Source organism: Plasmodium vivax, chromosome 6 (genome assembly GCF_000002415.2).
Source record: "Plasmodium vivax chromosome 6, whole genome shotgun sequence".
In the NCBI taxonomy this organism is placed as follows: Eukaryota; Apicomplexa; class Aconoidasida; order Haemosporida; family Plasmodiidae; genus Plasmodium; species Plasmodium vivax.
In genome coordinates, this window is record NC_009911.1 from 193,577 (window position 1) to 211,868 (window position 18,292).

Consider the following 18,292-nt stretch of genomic DNA (forward strand, 5'->3'; position numbering starts at 1 on the left):
TTCACGTAAGTGCATCCTTATGTACGCCCCTACGTTCAAAGCTGCAGAGAGAGCCCAACTGTACACATGCTGTGGCCATTCTCGCGCGACCTCCTGAGAGCGTGGCCGAGCGTTCATGAGGATGGACTCCCTGCGCGCTCACCCATTTGGCGAAAACGAACGCGGCGCTTACACCACTGGAGGTGACTCCCCCACGGTTGCACTTCACCCGCGGGGAACACTTCGCGTGCCCTGCCCCAGGGTTACATCACCTCGGCCAGATCACCCCAGCCAGTTCACCGCAGCCAGATCACGCCAGCCAGTTTGCTATTCGTCCTTTTTCTTTCTTCCCCTGCTGTGCGTATGCCCTCGTACGCAACGGGAGGGGCGCGCCCACCCATGTGCGCGCTTCTCCCTCCCCCCCAGGCGGGGAAGCGAGTGGCCAACACGTTCCCCCCAGTGGGTATTCCCCTCTCCGCTGCGCGCACATCGCGTGACCAACTTTAGCGCGTCAAAAAAAAAAAAAAAAAAAAAAAAACAAATAAACAAATAAACAAACAAATAAATGATTAAGCGAATGAGTAAATGTAGGATTTCCCTCCCGATGACACAGCTCGCATTTCCACCCATGATTTACCCTCGGCATAAGCGCTGCCGTTGTCTTCATCGCGAGGTGTATCTCTCCGGGGAAGTCAGTCCCCCCCCTCGCGTTGTTTCGCGCTCCTGCGCAGTTGCTCTCCGTGCGGTTCGCCCATTTGCGTGGTTATGTGTGCACACATGATCGTTCGTTTGTTTGCTTGTTCGCCCGTCCGTTTGCTCCCCACCCGCGCGTGAATGACCCGGAGAAGAGTTGCCAAGACGCGACTCGCCGATGGGCCCGACTCCTCCGCGTGGCTGCGAATGCGCGCGTTTTTGAAGTAAGAAGTTTGAAGTTTGAAGATTGACGATTGAAGTTTGAGTTTGAAGTTTTACCTGACCCGTTCAGGCGAAAAAAAAAAAAAAGGGCCATTGTGATTAAAGGGGGCACTGTCATTAAAGGCACCTTCGGAGGGAGGCTGCGCCGCAGTTATCGTAGAGGCCGTCCCCCCACGTGGTGCCACACCCACTGCTGTCTTCACTTCCGCTACCCACTCGCTTGAGCGCACGCACAAAATGAACGAAGCGAAGAAGTGCCCAGATCAGCGCCCAGACCAGCGCCCCCCCGAAGAGGACCCCCAGTTCGACGGCCCCTGTGGCAACGGGGAAAACAGCAACGATGGGAGTGTCGCGAACATTTCAAATATCGCCACCGTCAACTTTGCCAGCCTCGAGAGGGAGTTCCGGAGGATTTACAGGTACCCCTCGCAGGAGCGACCGCCATCGGTGAGTCAGCAGAGTCAGCAGAGTCAGCCGAGTGAGCCGAGCGAGCAGAGCGAGGTGAATGAGACAAACGAAGCGAATGAAGCAGACGAGACACACGAAGACGATTACTTCTGTGGGAAGGCCCGGGGGAGTGCCCACGTGATGCCGAACCAGTCGAGTGAGGAGACGCTGCACACACAGCGCGCTGGAATGCACACCGAAGGTTCGGTCGGAAGGGCCCTCCCAAGAGGGGAACAAAAACAACGTGCCGATCACTATGGAGGTATGCTGCCCCCCCAGTTTGAGCGGAGGGGACCCACGGGGATGAGCAGCCAGGGGAACTTCGCCTCGACTAACTCCATTGAGCATATTTTAAGGAGCATTCAGGAGGACACCATTTTGGGGATAAACGGGGGGGGAGGTGGCAACTCCGGTGGGTGCAGTTCGAACGTTGCCCCACGTCTCGCGGATGCGGTGGACGCAGTGCAGGCCATTCACCCGGTGAGGGGCTCTCCCCCCGCGGATGCTGCACTTGTCGCGTCGCCTTCCGCTTCGTCAATCCGTTCCCCCGCCGCTTCCGCGGTTTCCGCGGTTTCTGCGGTTTATGCGGTTTATGCCGCTTCCCCTGCCGCTCCCCCCCAGATGTGCCGGCTCTGGTGGGGAGACAAACCCTTCGCGTACCGCTGGGAGCGCGGCATGAACCGGCAGGAGGTGCAACGGTGCGTGCACAACTTCTGCATCAACATCGCAAACGAGGAATTCTACCTCGTTCGTCTGGAGAGACTCCCAGAGGACAACCTCCTAAAGGAGAAGCAAAAAAACATACAGAGGATACTGCTCAGAGGCAACACCTACGCGTATTACAAACTATGTGAGCGATATGAGCACCACTCATTGGGGGATTTGCAACCAAATGAAGAGTACCTAATTAAGAGGAAGAACCAAGTGCAGGAGAAACTCATGAACCCGCTAAACTTCCCAGAGGTGTTGAGAGCCATAGAATACACAAAGGAAGGAGGCAACCTACTAAAGCATACCGTCTACAGCATCCCTCACTTACGTTTCTTCTTCATAAGCAAAGATTTAAATTTTATAAAATGGTTCTCTTCAAGAAAAACAGACGAGCAATGTAAAATTTATTTCGATAAGATCAACAGCCTAGAAATAAAAATCGTTCATGAGCATCTGCTGGAGAATCTAAAGGTTAATATTTTGAAGAGACTCTCCTTTTCCATCGTTTATATGAATGAGAAGAAGAAGGTAACCCTCACATGTAAAAGCTTGCAAGAGTTTAACTACTGGGTCACTACCATCAGGGCACTCATGTTCCGCGCGAAGAGGATGAAGACGACTCGCAGCGTTTTGCTATCCCATGTTAGTGGAGGGGACGGAGATGAAGGGGCAGGGGGGGACACTCTCTCGCAGGAGTGGTCCAACAGCATTGCACGTTGGAGGGGAGCCGAGGGGGACGCGGGACGGCCCGACCGGCGGGAGGTCAGCCTGAGCGGTAATTCAAGACCGTCTAAAGTGTGTGCGTCTTCAAAACTGTGTGAGTCTTCTACTTCCTCTAACCCCCGTGGGGGGGGGGACCCCTCGAAATGGAGCCCGCAACACGGGGAAGCGCAGCCCAACAAGGGGTGCGAACTGAAAGGACAAAGCGGCTCGACGAAGAAGGAACTTCACACAGAAGAGGGCAAGACCTCCCTTGAGTCATTTCACCTCTATAAGCTGATTGTGTTCCCGGATTGTAACCTCTGTCAGGTCAAGACGAAATTTTACCTGCTCAAGGAGAAGGCCTATAAGTACCGAATTTTAATTGAAAAGGAGATTGACGAGTACCACATGGAGGGCGGCCTCCACCCGGAGGGGGGTACCAACCTGGAGGGGGACGCCAACACGGAGCGTGCCCCACCTCCCCGAAGAAATTCCCCTCCCCGCTTCCACTTCAATTTTAGCGGCAATTTTAGCGGCAATTTTAGCGGAAACGAGGCGGGGAAGGAGGACCCCGCGAGGGGGGGGACCCTCTCCAAGGGGAAGCGCAAGGGGACCTGGTCCAGCAGCTCCTCCCCCCACGTGGCGCTACCGGAGGTATACACACTAAACAGGGAAACGAATTTGAGCATTCGCGACGGTGGGGAGGTATCCAGGGGAACAACACCCAGTTTAGCAGCAGCAGGAGAAGCGGCTGCACTAGGAGGACGTGGCGACCCAGTGGGGGGGAACCACGAGGACGAAGCAGAGGAAGACACGGACCAGTTCAAGCTCCAGCTAATTGTAAAAATATATAACCGCATTGATGTGAAACTGAAGCAGGTTCAGAAGGACATCATGCACGTGGTGCAGGTGCTGAAGAGGGAGGAGTCGGAGCAGCCAGCGGAGCAGCCAACGGAGAAGCAGTCGAGCCCGCAGGGAGGCATCGCGGGGTTCTCCCTGGAGCACCTCTGGAAGTACACCACGGATGCGTACAGAACGTTGGAGGGGAAGATTTACAAGGCGGGGGATAACCGCCACGGTGGGGATAGCCACTACGTCGGGGGTGGCCGCTACTCTGGGGATGACCGCTACGCTGGGGATGGCCGCTACTCTGGGGATGGTCGCTACCCTCACTCCAACGAGCCACCCCCCCAACTGCCAAGATCCGAACTGCGCCAGCGGGAAGAGCGGCCCGACCCACTTGCTCCGAAGGCATGCAGAAAGCAGTCCAGCCAACTCATCCACGACATCCTCTTCGACATGTGGCTCTGCGAAATGGAATTCGGGAACATCGAGGACATCTATGCCACCTATGTGTCCTGCTCCAAGCGGAAAAAGAACTTCATGGCCAACGTAGACGCCCCCGCCTTCGTGAAGAACATCTCGCAGCAGATCTCCAGCACCATCCTGCGCTACATGAACATGTGAGGTGGAAGCACCCTAGAGGGGGGAAGACCCGTCTGGCAACCATACCCATCATGGAATTAACAATCATGTCGGGGAGACTCCAACATCGGGAGAGACCTCCTCCGTAACAACTGTTTGGGTCAAAAAAAAAAAAAAAAAAAAAAAAAAAAAAGGGAGATGCGTCTGTCACGCGGGGTGTCCACTGTGCGCAGCGCATCTCAGCGAGACGAAAAAACTGGCGGGGTACCGCCCCCATGGGGGTAGTTGAGCGGCCATAGAGCGGTAATAGCGCGGCAATAGAGCGGCCATAGAGCCGCAGTGGTGCCCCCACCGAGGGGCACCTACTTGGAGACGTACAGCTGGTACGCCGCGTCGAACTCCGAAATGCTCGAGCTTATCTCCCGGTGCAGGTAATTTATAATGTCCCCCTTGTGGTTGAACGTGAAGAAGAACAGGGCGTTCAGCTTGCTCAGCTCGTGGAGGATTCTCTTTTTTTCCCGTTCCTTTTTTTTTTTGTTCTTGTTTCGTTCCTTCGTTGGGCTCCGCGCGGGGTGTCCGTAGTGTGCAGTGGAAGTGGGGTGTCCGCAGTGTTGATTGCGAGCGGGGTGCATTTCTGCCTCGTCCGCCGCGCTCACCGCGCTCGCCGCATTTGCCGCTTTCGCCGCACCCCCCCCTGTTCGCCCCCGCTGCGGTTTTATTTTTTTTCCCCTCCCCTCCGTCGTGACTGACGACCCCGTGTCCTCCTTGTGGGTGGACATGGCCGTCGACTTGGAATCAATGCTCGTGAGGTTTTTATAACTTCGCCCCTCATCACCCTTAACGAATGAATAGCTTAATTGTTTTGCACCCAGGGGGTGGTCCTCCTTCCCATCGCAGTTGCCATCTTCTTTTGTGTCTCCTTGGGGGAAGCCCTCCACCGTGGTTGTGTCATGACGGGCGTGTGGGAGTGCCTCGTTGGGAGTTACCATTGCAGGGGGGGCTACCTCATGGAGAGGGGCCTCCTGTAGCGGCCCCCCATTGAGCAGCTTCTCCTGCAGCGTCGACTGCAGCGCCTCTTCATTTCCCTCTCCCCCCCCAACGTTCCAACTGCGTCTGCACCCAACTGACGAAGCATCACTTGAAGGGTCGTTTCTGCGCACCTCCTTTTCCCCCCCATTGTTAGAGGCACTCGTGTTGGCATTACCTTGTGTAGGAGCACCCCCAACTGGCTGCCGCTCACCCCGAGCGATACGTCCAACGGGCAGTACATCTGTACCAACCACCCCAACAGACGTGGGCACCCTCCTAGACATGCCTGCAGGGACATCCAACTTTCTGTAGAGCCTATAAAGCCTCTTAATTTTTTTTACAATGGTGGCCAAATTGGAGTCACATTTCAGGACCAAATTGTATTTTGATCTGAGGAGCATGTGTGCGTTTTGCACCACTTGTATGAGCTTATTTTTATTTCTGTTTTTCATTTTGTCCTCTGTGAGGATGTGGTTTAGGGTCTCCGAGATTCCCTTGAGGATGAATGGCAGGGACGAGTTGCCCTTTCCCAACAGCGCCGTCATGTTTGCGTCGTTCGGCTCGCTCGCGGGGGCGTGACCATCCGTTTCCACTCCCCCGAGTGTTCCTCCCCCGATGGTACCTCCCACGACGGAGGCCACCTCGCCATCCTTGCTGTGCAAAATCTCCTCGAGGCCATTCAGCTCATCCGCCTCCAACTTGGGCTCCCTCATCACGTACTGGTTGCTGTTTCGCAGGATCTCCTTCGCGTTTGCTATCGTCTCCGTGGCGTAGTCCGCTCTTGGCTCGGCTGTGCCTTCGCACCCCTCGTTGGGAGTGGCCCCATTGGGAGTCGCTTCGTTGAGAGTGGCTTCGTTGGGAGTGGCCCCATTGGGAGTCGCTTCGTTGAGAGTGGCTTCGTTGGGAGTGTCCCCATTGGGAACTTCCGGGGGCCAACATGGCTGCACCTGCACCTGCGGCTGCGTTACAGGGCTGATTCCATCGGGAAGGCCGCCCCCCTCTCTGTCCTGGCCCTCCACCCCGTCAAGCTTCACCTCTGTGTGTGCACCTTGGCTTTGGCTGCCCTCTCCTCCCAGGGATGTCACGTGCACATCGTCATGCAGATCGCTTCGTGCATCGCCATGTACGCCGCCAAGCACACCGCCATTCACGCCGCCAAGCACACCTCGTATGCCATCCACACCGCCAAGCACACCGCCATGCACACCACGTATGCTATCGCCCCCCCCACGGTCGACCGCTGCACCGCCCCGGGGGGCTTCCTCAGTGCCGCTCATTTAAAAGGAGATTCATTTCACCCCTCCCCCTCAGCTACGCGCAGAAAGGGAAGCTACACAGGGAGGAGAAGAACAAAGAAGGTGCCCACGGACGTCCAACTCGTAAGCGCCCCTTGAAGGTGCCGTCCCTCTAGGCAGTGTCCCCCGGCATGTGCGCGTGTACCGTGTCCACATGCACGATTAAGATGGAGCGTAAAGGGTTACAAACGTGGCGAACGGTCAGTTCATCATTTTTTTTTTTTTTTTTCCCTTCCACTTTCCAAAATGGTGATGAAGTACCGACAATGAAGTTTGTTTTGATTTATTTTGGTTTATTTCGCTTTGTTTTGCTTTCTTTTGCTTTATTTCGCTTCGTTCGCTTCGTTCGCTTCGTTTCACTTCGTTCGTAATGCCTTCATGCATATGGACCTCACCCGGTTGTGTACGCCTTTTTCACGGGTGCAATTGCTGCAGGGTGGTACCCCTTTTTCTTTTTTTTAATTTTTTTTTGGCGTACCCCACAATGCGACCATTCCGTTTGCAGTTTTTTTTTTTTTTTTTTTTTTTGGGGTCCTTCCAAGTGGCTAAGAAAGTCATTTTCCGCCTGACTTGTGCAGGTGTTTCCACCTCGATGCGAATTTTTTAAGCGAACTGGGAAACCTTCGAAGAAAGGCTGTCGCGAACATGTGGCCCGTCCCACAAACGTATGCGAAACGTAGGTAAAGTGCACCCAAAATGTACGCAAAATGTACACAAAATGTACGCAAAATGTATGCAAAACGTATGTACATCGCGTGTGCGTAAGCAACCGTTGGGGGGCCAAGCGGCAGCAGTGTGGCAACAAAGTGGAGTAATACGGCCAATAAAGGAGGACCCAAAAGGCCGCACTCCCAGGGGGGTCACCACATTTGACGCGGATGACCCAACAGACAGTTATCATCTGCACATGAGAAAAAATATTTACTTAAAAAAAAAAAAAAAAAAAAATATTAACTGAGGGGGAGATGGGGATACACGCTCCCCGCTGCTGCACAACTCGATTGAAACCATCACCAGTTAGGGATAGACTTAACGTAAAAACTTTTCGGCGCCCCTCCTGCATGTTATGTTTCCCATGTGGGGTGTCCTCTCCCCACGCAACGTTCTGCTTCGCCAACCCAGCTCCAGTAAAGACACGTTGCAAAGGCGCACACGCACATGTGAATGCACCACTGGTACGTGTGCATCCCCAGGGTTACCACTTCATACAACGGTGCGGGGGCTCCAGTTTGTCGTTTGACGCCCTCTTCAGGGATGTTCAGGGATGTTCATGGCTGTAACGCCGCCCCCCCAATGGCTAGTCAACCCTGTGCGTCTCGCCCCCAAATGGCTAATCAACACGTGCGTCTCGCCCCCAAAGCGGCAAGCTGTTCCTCCTGTGAATCTCCATCAGTCGCCGATAAAGCCCCCGGTTCAAGTACTGGTTTGTAATTCGCGCCGACCCCAGGCAGTGGAAAAAGGGGGGCGCCTCCTCCCCCTTCCTCCTCCGCAGGGAATACAAATACTTGGCTCTTCCACTCCGTTTAACAATGAAGGGGAGGTAAAAGGTGACGATCTGCCCGGGGGAGAGTCCTATATCCTTCTGCCTCAGCGTGAGGTACGCCGTCTGCCCGGCGTCATCCAGGGCAATCTGCGCTTCCTTTATCTCTTCGCTGTTGCGCACTTTGACGCAGATGGGTCGTCCGATCGGCGGCACGGTCAGCGGCATGGTTAGCGGCATGGCAGGCTGCACAGCCAGCGGCACGGTCTGCCGCTTTTCCGCTTCCGCCTCCCCCAGGTGGGACGGGGGGGCGGAGGCCACCCAGCGAAAGGCCCCCAACCTGCAGCGCCCGCGGAGCTGCCGAAACAACCCGCTCTCGTAATCCCGGCTGACGTAAATGAAATTCTCCTTCACATTCCCACTGGCACGCCTCAACATCTTCTTGTAGACGACCGTCCACTGGCATGAGGATGTCACGTTCTTCTCACACGCCCCCCCTCTCCCTCTCCCTCTCCCTTTCCCTTTCGAGTTATAAAGTTGGTGCAAATGGTTTGTAATGTATTTCTTCTGCCCAATGGCATATAGATGCACCCCTTCATTGGTGTCCATTACGGTTCCGTCTTCCACGCTGATTATGTAATTCTTAAAGCGCAGGTTGAATGAGGGCAGGTGCTTCTCCCGGAAGGCCCGGAACTCGGGCGAGTGCAGCTGGTCCTTGGCCCACTGCAGCCTGCGGGCAGCCGAGTTGGGGTAAGCGGGGTAAGCGGGGTTAGCGGGGGTAGCGGCTTTTATGGGGAGAGCTGCCTCGGTTGGATCACTTCCCCCCTCGATTGGATCACTTTCCCTCTCTACTGAGTCCTTTCCCCTCTCTACTGAGTCCTTTCCCCTCTCGACTGAGTCCCTTCCCCCCTCGGGTTGCCCCCCTGCCGGCTCGACCGCCGCCCCGCCCAAGTACAGCCCCAGTAGCGAGTGCATGTCCACCCGCCCGTACAGGCACAGGCCGCGCGTCTCCCTCCGGTTGTACTGCCCGGCGGCCCGCCGCTCCATGATCCTCTTAACGTCACTCTTTCTACGCAGGCAAAGAGGAAATAAAAACTTAGACAGCTGCTTTTCCGAAAAGGAGGACAAAAAGAACGTCTGGTCTTTCCTCTCATCCCTCCCCACAATTAATTTGTACCTCTTGCGCGGGCCCCTTCTTGGAATCTCCCCATCTAGCTCATCACCCACGTAGGGGAAGTTCCCGTTGAACAGCCTATTCGCATTCGCTTCATCATTCGTGCTTATCATGGCGTAGTGTCCAGTCGACACGTAGGAGTAGTTCCACCCACCGCCTCTCTCCCTGCAGAGCTTCCTCATCGTCCGCATAAGCAAATGATACTTCACCTTCTCGTTGCACAGGATATCTGCGTTTGGGATTTGCCCCTCCGAGTAGCTACGCAGCATGGGGATCAGCACCTGCTCGGTGTATTCCTCATTAACGTTCACAATGAAAAGGTTTTTTCTTTTTGAACAAATCTGCTTGACGTATTGCAAGTCGCTCTTGCTACAGTCTTGGTGTGCAAAGTGAAGGTAAAAGTTATGGACGTAAAATTTTTTCCTTTCCAAGAGTCGCAGCGCCATCAAGGAGTCCACCCCTCCACTGAGCATGTGCGCCACGCGGGGGTACTGCTGTATGCGCATGTTGCGTCGGGGGGGGCGGCGGCCTATCAGGTGGTTGCTCATCACATGGTTGGCCAAGCCCCCATTTGCTGCTCCTCCATTTGCCGCTCCTCCATTTGCTACCCCCCCATTTGCCGCTCCCCCGCGGAGCCGCCCCAGGGATCGCTCCACCCGACGGAGCACATGCCCGACGATGCGCTCCCCATTCACGTGGATGGTGTAGAGGGAGCTCAACTCGCTGACCACCCCCTCAAACCCCATGCTCAGGAACCTTTCCAAGTCTAGGTCCTTAAGCCCCTCTAGAAGAACCCGCAGGAAGCAACGTAAAACGATGTTGTCACTGAACCCGTCGACGGTGATCCAGAACTTCTTCCCTCCAAGGATGCTTCGCCAGTGGGGCCCATCCAGTGAGTGGCCGCTCGGAGGGGCAGCCTGCTCAGTGGGGGGACAACTCGCATCACCACTCGCATTACATATCGCTTCCTTTCCCGCCTCCACTACATCCACGCCCAGGAACAAATTCGAGTTGCACCTCTCCACGTACCTGTAGGAGACCCCCGCCCGGACCTCATTAACGAAGCAGTTCCTCCCTGCAGAGCCCCGCTTGGACTTACCCCTTAAGGTGAAGCTCTTCCTGACCACTGGCTCGCCAAAACTGACTGCCCACCCGTTTGTATTTTCTTTCACCAGGTGCTCCATCAGGTGCTTCATCTTGTCTTCCCTGTCTGTCATTCGTCTCAACTCTTCACACACGTTTCGAATGCGCGCCTCGTAGCGTTCGTTCCGCTTCGTCTCGTCGCCCCTGCACTGTTCGCTGCTCAGGGGAGTCACTGCACGTTCGTTTAGTTTGCTTGTCGAGGGGGAAGTTTCCCCCCTGGAGAGTCTCCTCCGCAGGGCCCCCTTCATAATGTAGCATTTGGGGGTACTCCATTTTGGGGTCCTCCCTCTGGGGGCGCCTTTTCCATTCATGCTTGGTACAACTGCAACAGGGAGAGATCTTCCACCAACCCCACGTTCGACTCGTTCCGATCTGAGGAGTGGTGTGCTCAGGATGGAGAGTAGGAGCAGCCGAAGGGTCATCAAGGGGGGAGAACAGAGAAGTATGGAGTGGAGGGAAGTAGGTTTAGGGTTAGGGTTCATGTTTAGGGTTTAGGGTTCAGGGTTTAGGGTTCAGGTCTAGGGTTAGGGTTCATGTTTACGGTTTAGGGTTCATGTTTACGGTTTAGGGTTCAGGTCTAGGGTTAGGGTTCATGTTTACGGTTTAGGGTTCAGGTTTAGGTTTTAGGGTTAGGGTTCAGGTTTAGGTTTCACGGTTAGGGTTCAGTTTTAAGGTTTAGGGTTAGGGTTCAGATTTAGTGTTTAGTGTTCAGGGTCGAGAGGGACTTGCAGCATCTGGGGCACGTGGTGGTGGCTGGCCTCCGTACTGCTCCCAGATGGTTTTTTCACAGCTAAGTGTATTCTATGAAGTGGCACACGTTTATGGTTCTTATTTTCTTTACATTGTGATGTAATCGCGACTTCTGAGAAGCCCATTTCGTTTTTTCTCCCCTCCCTGATGTAGTCTGTATTATGTCAGCTCGTAGTGGTTCCTCGCACTATGAGGAGGATCAACACGAAGGGATGAAGTTATAGGAGAGTTGCTAATGAGGAGTAGCTGCAATCGTGTAACAACTGATGGAGCGGTACGTCCGCATTAACTCTTGATATGCCCACCCAAAACAAAAGAATGGGCTCTCCTCCCAACAGTACCACCACCTCTACCCCCTTTCGTTGCAAAGTCAGTTGAGTGTTGCCTGTACAATCTGCACTTGTTCATTTCACGTTCATGTGGGGGGTTTTCATCCACGGGGGAGTGCCTCCTTGACACCGACGGGGCGACCTAACTGAATGTGCCCCCTCTATGAAGTGAGCCTCTACCCACTTCCTCATTCAAATGGGAGGAACATCCTTTGCAGGTTCGCTCAATTAATCCGTTTTGCCTCTACGAGCAAGCAGAGCAGTTGTATGTGAAGGCCCCCCTAAGCAAAACACATGCTCGCAGCAATGTGGCACACAGTGTGGTTGCCCTAACGTAGTGAGCAGCACCACCCCGGGGAGGCGTTAACCTGTTCGATGTGTTTCTACATGTTGGTGCATCCCAACTTGGGCTCACGATTGAGGAGCTCTCCATTTTATTATTTTATTTTATTTTTCCCCTCCCTTCAACTTCCCCGCTAAGATGATAAGCCACTATGTGGGCTCCCCCCACCACATCCCCTTCGCACGCGATGAAGGAGAGAAATTACCCATGAGTGGCAAAGCGTCCACGCGCTTCTGCACCGTTGGCGGGGGCCCACAACACACACTGGAGGAGCCAACATAGGGGAATCCCCATCTGGGTGACATCTCCCACAAGGGACCGCATCGAGCCGACCGCATAGAGGCAACCGCACCAAGCCAATAACCGTCTGCTTAACAAATGAAAACTTAAAAAAAAAGTTCGTTCAGGGGGGAGGGCAAATCAGAGTGATGCACACGCAGAGTGAGCGCGAATGCGAATGCGAAGCGAATGGGAAGGACAGGAGTGGGCGGCCATATGAGGGATGATAGCCGCGCGCAGGGGGGGAAAAAAACAAAAATGGGCCCCAAAATGGGTCCAGAAATGGGTCACAAAATGGGCGCAAAAATTGGCACAAAAATGAGCCCAAAATGGGCCACAAAATGGGTCAAAATGGATCCCAAAATGGGCGCAAAAATCACCAAACGGGGAGACCGTCGAGACGGGCCAACTCCTGGCCATCCCTATGAAGGATTAATAAAATGATCTACAGAGGTGTGCAGGGAGACAGCCAACCGGTTGGTCCCTCGCCATCCTGCGTGCTACTCAAGGTATGCGAATAAGAGACAAAAGGGGGAAGCGAAAGGTGGCGTTTCTCTACGTCCCCATCTGCTCGACGCATGGGGGGGAAAGGAACTGACAGCGGTGATGAGGGAGCTGCTACGGGGGGTGGGTGTCTCCCCCCAAAACTTGCCCCTAGTACGTCAGCACCGCCGCTTCCCCTCAGCCGAAGCAACTCTCGCAGCTGTACTCCAAATACAGGTAGCCATCCTCGTCCTTATACATTTCATAGAGCTCCTGCATGAGTAGCCCCGTCTTTGGAATAACGTTGTTCACAAAAAGGTAAATCGTTTTCTCCCTAAATAGCTTCATACTGTTTCCATAGGCACTCTGATTTATATGCTGGTGGAGAATAAATTTGAACTCTCCTACGAGCATGTTCATGGGGACTAGGAATTTTTTCTTTTCTATTTCTGGGAGGTTGGATCTGTTGGCCTTTTCACACACCACGGGGATTCTGTTGGGGTACTTGGCTCTGATTTTGTGCGTCTCGGCGACTCGGCTTTCGAACGGCACTTCCTCCTTCAGCGACGGCATGGCGGTGAGCGGTGAGCGTCAAGCGGTGGTGAGCGTCAAGCGGCGGTGAGCGTCAAGCGGCGGTGAGCGTCAAGCGGCGGTGAGCGTCAAGCGGCGGTGAGGGGGGTACCAGCAGTGAGAGCAAGCTACGCCGCACACACCGCACACGCTGCAACCGTCCGGCGGGCGGCCACTCGTCTAGGCAATTCGCTTCTCCCGCGTTTACCGCGTTTGCCGCGCTTATCGCTTCTCCCGCTTCGCCTCTTCTCCGCTTCTCCACCGCTACCTACCCCTTCACCTTGTCAGAGCGACCTGCAGCCACTTCCGCGCGGAGGGGAGGCCAATCCTGCAGGTGTGTGTCCTTAACGTACACATGCGTGATGCTGGCGGTTGTGCAGTTTGCGTGCGTATGCTCCGGTGCGGGTGCCCTTCGCCGTGGTTGCCTCTTGCCGTGGTTGCCTCTTACCGTGGTTGCCTCTTGCCGTGGTTCCTTCCACTCAGCCGCGCACGCCCATTCGACCGCGGCGTGTTCCCAGAAAGGGCCTCTAAACGGGACATACACTTGGCTGTGCCTTCGAAGGCGACTCTTCTTCAGGAGGCAAATCTCCCCCAACGTGTGCGCGCGGCGACGTATGTTGTTCTGCGCGGATGCACATGCGTGCGCTTTCAAGCTGGATGCAGTTTTGTTTCTTCCTTCCGTTCGCTCGACGCGAGGTTAAATGGGAAAAAAAAAAAAAAAAAAAAAAAGAGTAATATTGCATCGGCGAAGCGGTTAAGTGGCTACGCGGTTACGCGGCGGAATGTCGGGGTGACGGATGACTGAAGGACGGGGTCCCCACTCAGTTCCGCGCAAATACACTGCCCCCCCCGCGCGCTACGTCAGCATGCGCACGGGAACACAACGCCAGCAGAAAATAGCGCGAGGACATAACGCGAGAAAAACACAACGCCAGAAGAACATGGCCATTTCACTTTCACACGTTTATACCTACACCTGTGCGCACACCATTTGGGGATCACTCTTCGCAGCATGCATCCCCCCCAAACGTGCTGCACAGTCAGAAAGATTCTCGCCCGCCACCCGCATGGCCCAGACGTCGGCAAGTTGCAAAACCTGCGCCAAAATTATTTTTTCCAGTGCGCGCTCTCCACGCATATCGCGCGATGGTTAAAGGTGGGAAAAGGGACGTAAAACATAAGGCGAAAAAGAAGAAAGTAAACGATCAGGTGAAAGATGACGTAAACGATCAGGTGAAAGATGACGTAAACGATAGGGTGAAAGATGACGTAAACGATACGGTGAAAGATAACCTAAGCGATGGGGTGAAAGATAACCCAAACGATGGGGGGGAAAAAAAAATAAAGCAAAACAGTTGCAGCGCCTCTCATGGGGGAAGCAACTATCGCGGTGGCCAACTCTTTTTCATTTCACGCGAAAAAAAAAAAAAAAAAAAAAAAAGTGGGAAGGGTAATGTGGCAGCACAGCGCAAAGGATGCAAGCGAGACGAGGGAGTCTCTCCGCTAGGTCGCCATGCCGCTCTGCTGCTGCGTCGCTACTCCGTTATGTTTTCCTTTTCTCCGTGCCGCTTCACCCCGTGCGCGTTTGCGGCGTGGCGGCACGTGAGCGGTTAAAGAGGTGGATCCTCCTACCGCCCCAGTGCCACCTGCACACGTGCAGCTCCTCATGCACGCGGGGGTGCACACACACAGGGATAGACACAGATGGACACAGATAGCCGCTGACAGCCGCTGACAGCCGCTGATAGACACCTGTGGAGAAAGACTTACGGGCTGGAAGAGGACAGAAGGGGGGTAGGTAAATCCTTTTGGCCGACCAAGCGGTGAAGCAACGAGAAGGGCAGGTGGGGGACACTACCCGCTCGCGGCAGCAGCGCCGCCCTTGCGTTTCCGCCGCACGTACTTCTTCTTTCGTCTGGCTCTGTTGGCCGGTTGGTGGCCATTCTTCTGCCCCTTCCCATGGCTTATATTCTGCCCCTTCCCGTGGCCTTTCTTCTGCTCCTCCCGGGGCTTCTTCCCAATGGTTCGTTTCACCTGCTTGCTTTGCTTCGTCGCATCTGCACAGAGGGGAAGCAGCGGACATGTAGACCGCCAGCTGCAAACGTGTAGCACGTGCACAGTCGCCACGTCGATGTGGATTCTTTTTCCTTTTTTTTCGAACGCCCCCGTGCTGTGGTGTTGCACTCACCTTTGGGTGCATCCCGTGGGTCGTCCGCTCGTTGGATCTTCTCGACGACAAGTTCACGGCCCTGCGAGGGGGGAGCAGAAACGAGGGGTTGGTCAGGCAACGCGGTAACGCGGTAACGCGGCAAGGGGGGCGAAGCTGGCCAGCCACGCCACCCGCTCAGCAGAACGGAAAGGGGCTATCACTATGGTGACCGCTATGCTAATCGCTATGCTAATCCCAGTGGGGGAGAGGAGGACCCCTCCGCTTGGATTACGTTTACTGAGTGGCCGTGGAACATCTCGATGGCCTTCTTGACGGAGCTCCTGTTTTGGAAGAGGACGAAGGAGACTCCCTGCGGGGGGGAAGTGCGCAGGTGAGTAGTGAGCAGGTGAGTAGTGAGCAGGTTAGTAGTGATGAGGTGGGGAGCACGCAGTTTAATAGTGAGCAGGTGAGTGGTGATCATGTGGGGAGCGAACGGATGGCGGACGCAACCGCGCGCCTCTCCCAACACACACACACACATATGCATGGCGTTCTCTTTGGGGGAGGCACCGTCACCTCGTGTGTGCTCTCACCGTGGAGACGCTCGTGCGTTCATCCCTCAAGATGCGGATGCCTGCAGGGGAAGGGGGGTCACGCGTAAGTGGCGGGTTGGGCAGACGGACGAAGAGACAAACAGATGGGAAGACAAACGAAGAGACAACCGGATGGATATACACACATAAATATGTAGCCACACACCTCTTATCTCGTCGACGTCCTTCAGCAAGCGGTACAGGTCCGACTCGTTTAACTTTCGGTCCAAATTTTTTATGCAGACGGATTTCTTGCGGTTGAATGTTGGCTTCTCCCCCAGCATGTTGATTCGCAGCACGTAGCCCTCGTGGACCAGCCCCTGATGGTGAGAGAAAGAGTGGGGGGGGGGCACATGATAGTGGGAGAAAGCAAACGATGGTGGGAGTGAGAAAGTTTGGCAAACGGGGCCAATCTCCACCCCCTGCCAGCACAAACTGTTACGTTCTTTTTAAGCAAGTCGGGCAGGCTCTCCTCCTTCTTCAGCGTGATGATGGCGTTCTGGTTGTCCTTGGCGTCCTGGCATGGGGCGGATAAGCGGAAGATAAGAGGTTGCCATTTCGCAAGCACGATCGTGGGCACTCACGTAACACCGCTTAACATCGTGTGCCCTCTCGTGCGGTCAAGAAGACGTTCCACCCCACAGCTGCGTGCCGCTCAGAGGGCTTCTCTCCCCCCGCCACATACACCTTACCGTGAACTTCTTCAAAATGACGCCCAGCTTTTTCCTCGCGGCGTAGGCCTCCTCCATGGGTTGAGACCGGAATCGAACCTGACGGTCAGGGGGGGGAGGCGATAAATTTGCAGAACAACCATGTGAAGCTGTCCTATACATTTCGCTGTTCCCTCTGCGACGCGATCGGCGCATCCATTCGTGTGCGCTCCGGGGATGTACCGATTCAACGGCGGACTTCTTCAAATCCAACAGCTTTAGCAGCTTCGCCTTGTGCATGTCCTTGAGGGGCAGATTCCCAATGAAAACGGATCGCTTAGCTTTGTCTGGCACAGGTAGGGTGGAAGGAAGAAGAAAAAAAAAAAAAAAAATTAAATTAACCTCCACAAGTAAGCGGTTTTGCTTTATTTTATTTCTCCTCCTGTGGGGAACCCACACTGTTAGCATAGCAAAGGAGCCTCTTCCTCCAACCCATTCTTCCACCCTTGTGGACTTACCTTCCTGCGTGGCTTCCTCACCACGTGGGGGTTTCTTTTGGGTCTTCTCCCTGGTTGTGGGCTGCTTCTCATTGGCCTTAGCACCTGCGAAGTCGTTAGGGGAAAAAAAAAAAAAAAAAAAAGGGGAGATAAGCACCGCTACACAAAAGACGTCTCAAGGGAAAGACGCTTCGACGCTTCTCCGCCACTGTGGAGGAGATACAAATGCGTAACACCCCCCGCGCCTGTCCGCTCATCCATTTCTACCACTTTGGAGCTGTTCCATCCCCCACGTACCTTCCTCATTAGGCCGAGGAGGCCTCTCATTCCTCTTTAAAAATGAAACGACCGAAGAGATCTGCTGCCCTTCTGTTTGTCCCTCGTCTTGGCTCATCTCCAAGGGGCTTCCAGAATCACCCCCTTCTTCGCTGCCCCCCGAGGCGTTATTTCCTTCGTGTTCCTCCAAAATGTTCTTTTCCTTTTTTTTCCCCTTTTTTTTTTTTTTGTTTTTTTTGTTTTTCTTGCTTATCTTTTTGTCTCTCTGGTTGGGTTTCTTCAAGGCATGGTTCTCCTCCCCCGTTGGGTTCGTCTGGGGGGGGTCCTCCTTTACTGCATCGACGGTTGGGTTCGTTTCCGGGTGGTCCTTCTTTACCGTCTCGTCAGCTTCGTTCGTTTCTGGGTGATCCGCCTGTACCGCCTCACCCGTTGGGATCATTTCGGGGTGGTCCTCCTTTACCGTCTCGTCAGCTTCGTTCGTTTCTGGGTGGTCCCCCTTTACCGCCTCACCCGTTGGTTTCATTTCTGGGTGATCCTCCTTTACCGTCTCGTCAGCTGCGTTCGTTTCCGGGTGGTCATCGGTTGCCACCTGGCCGCTTTGCTCCCCACCGTTCGTCATCCTATCCTTTAATTTGCTTTACTTTCCTTTTTTTTTTCTTTTTACAAGCGTGTCGCCCACTCGGCAAGGTCCTTCCCAAACCTCCTCGCCTCAACTGCTTACGCGAGGAGCGGGAGGATAAACGTGGCCGAATCAAATGCACGTGGCTTTCCCATCATGCGGGTCACGCTAGTAGGGATGTTGCACGAGGAGAATCGTTAGCCGATAATCTACCCGCCAACAGGTTTTCTAAATTTTTTTTTCTTTTTTAAAGTTAACTGGTTACGGAGTTCACTCGGTTTGCCTTTTATTTTATTCCCCCACAGGAGGGCATTAATTAATGTTCTTTTTTGGGGAAAAAAAAAAGGCAACCCGAGTGAACTCCGCAACCATGTGGCTGCCCATTTGCGGGGCTGCCAATTCACTCGACTGCGACGCTGTGCCGTTCCTCTCTCCGCTTCTCAGCGCGACGTAA

General features: G+C 54.5%; 5 protein-coding genes across 5 annotated transcripts, besides 10 other annotated features; 1 reads left to right on the top strand and 4 right to left on the bottom strand.

The window, feature by feature from the left end:
- The first annotated feature begins 502 nt into the window (after positions 1–502).
- Positions 503–555: a microsatellite.
- Positions 556–770: 215 nt separating this feature from the next.
- Positions 771–808: a microsatellite.
- Positions 809–1,131: 323 nt separating this feature from the next.
- PVX_001845 (hypothetical protein, conserved) lies at positions 1,132–4,221 on the top strand (the record flags this gene model as incomplete). Its single annotated transcript, XM_001612680.1, has 2 exons — positions 1,132–1,821; positions 1,963–4,221. 2 exons carry the CDS (start codon positions 1,132–1,134, stop codon positions 4,219–4,221), a joined length of 2,949 nt encoding a protein of 982 aa, XP_001612730.1.
- A 131-nt stretch (positions 4,222–4,352) lies between these two features.
- Positions 4,353–4,382: a microsatellite.
- Positions 4,383–4,541: 159 nt separating this feature from the next.
- On the bottom strand, positions 4,542–6,485 carry PVX_001850 (hypothetical protein; the record flags this gene model as incomplete). Its single annotated transcript, XM_001612681.1, has 1 exon — positions 4,542–6,485. The coding sequence occupies one exon, from the start codon at positions 6,483–6,485 to the stop codon at positions 4,542–4,544; it is 1,944 nt and encodes a 647-aa protein (XP_001612731.1).
- Positions 6,486–7,018: 533 nt separating this feature from the next.
- Positions 7,019–7,041: a microsatellite.
- Positions 7,042–7,440: 399 nt separating this feature from the next.
- Positions 7,441–7,461: a microsatellite.
- Positions 7,462–7,833: 372 nt separating this feature from the next.
- PVX_001855 (tRNA methyl transferase, putative) lies at positions 7,834–10,548 on the bottom strand (the record flags this gene model as incomplete). Its single annotated transcript, XM_001612682.1, has 2 exons — positions 7,834–9,651; positions 9,853–10,548. The coding sequence occupies 2 exons, from the start codon at positions 10,546–10,548 to the stop codon at positions 7,834–7,836; spliced, it is 2,514 nt and encodes an 837-aa protein (XP_001612732.1).
- Positions 8,489–8,519: a microsatellite.
- A 227-nt stretch (positions 10,549–10,775) lies between the features above and the next one.
- Positions 10,776–10,971: a microsatellite.
- A 1,711-nt stretch (positions 10,972–12,682) lies between these two features.
- Positions 12,683–13,057, bottom strand: PVX_001860 (microtubule-associated protein 1 light chain 3, putative; the record flags this gene model as incomplete). Its single annotated transcript, XM_001612683.1, has 1 exon — positions 12,683–13,057. The coding sequence occupies one exon, from the start codon at positions 13,055–13,057 to the stop codon at positions 12,683–12,685; it is 375 nt and encodes a 124-aa protein (XP_001612733.1).
- A 713-nt stretch (positions 13,058–13,770) lies between these two features.
- Positions 13,771–13,793: a microsatellite.
- Positions 13,794–14,481: 688 nt separating this feature from the next.
- Positions 14,482–14,505: a microsatellite.
- Positions 14,506–14,908: 403 nt separating this feature from the next.
- PVX_001865 (RNA binding protein, putative) lies at positions 14,909–18,131 on the bottom strand (the record flags this gene model as incomplete). Its single annotated transcript, XM_001612684.1, has 10 exons — positions 17,241–18,131; positions 16,965–17,048; positions 16,690–16,793; positions 16,489–16,566; positions 16,239–16,313; positions 15,963–16,116; positions 15,797–15,837; positions 15,496–15,573; positions 15,243–15,303; positions 14,909–15,111 (listed from the first exon to the last, which is right to left on the bottom strand). The coding sequence occupies exons 1-10, from the start codon at positions 17,836–17,838 to the stop codon at positions 14,909–14,911; spliced, it is 1,476 nt and encodes a 491-aa protein (XP_001612734.1). The 5' UTR covers positions 17,839–18,131.
- Positions 17,077–17,096: a microsatellite.
- Positions 18,132–18,292: the final 161 nt, after the last annotated feature.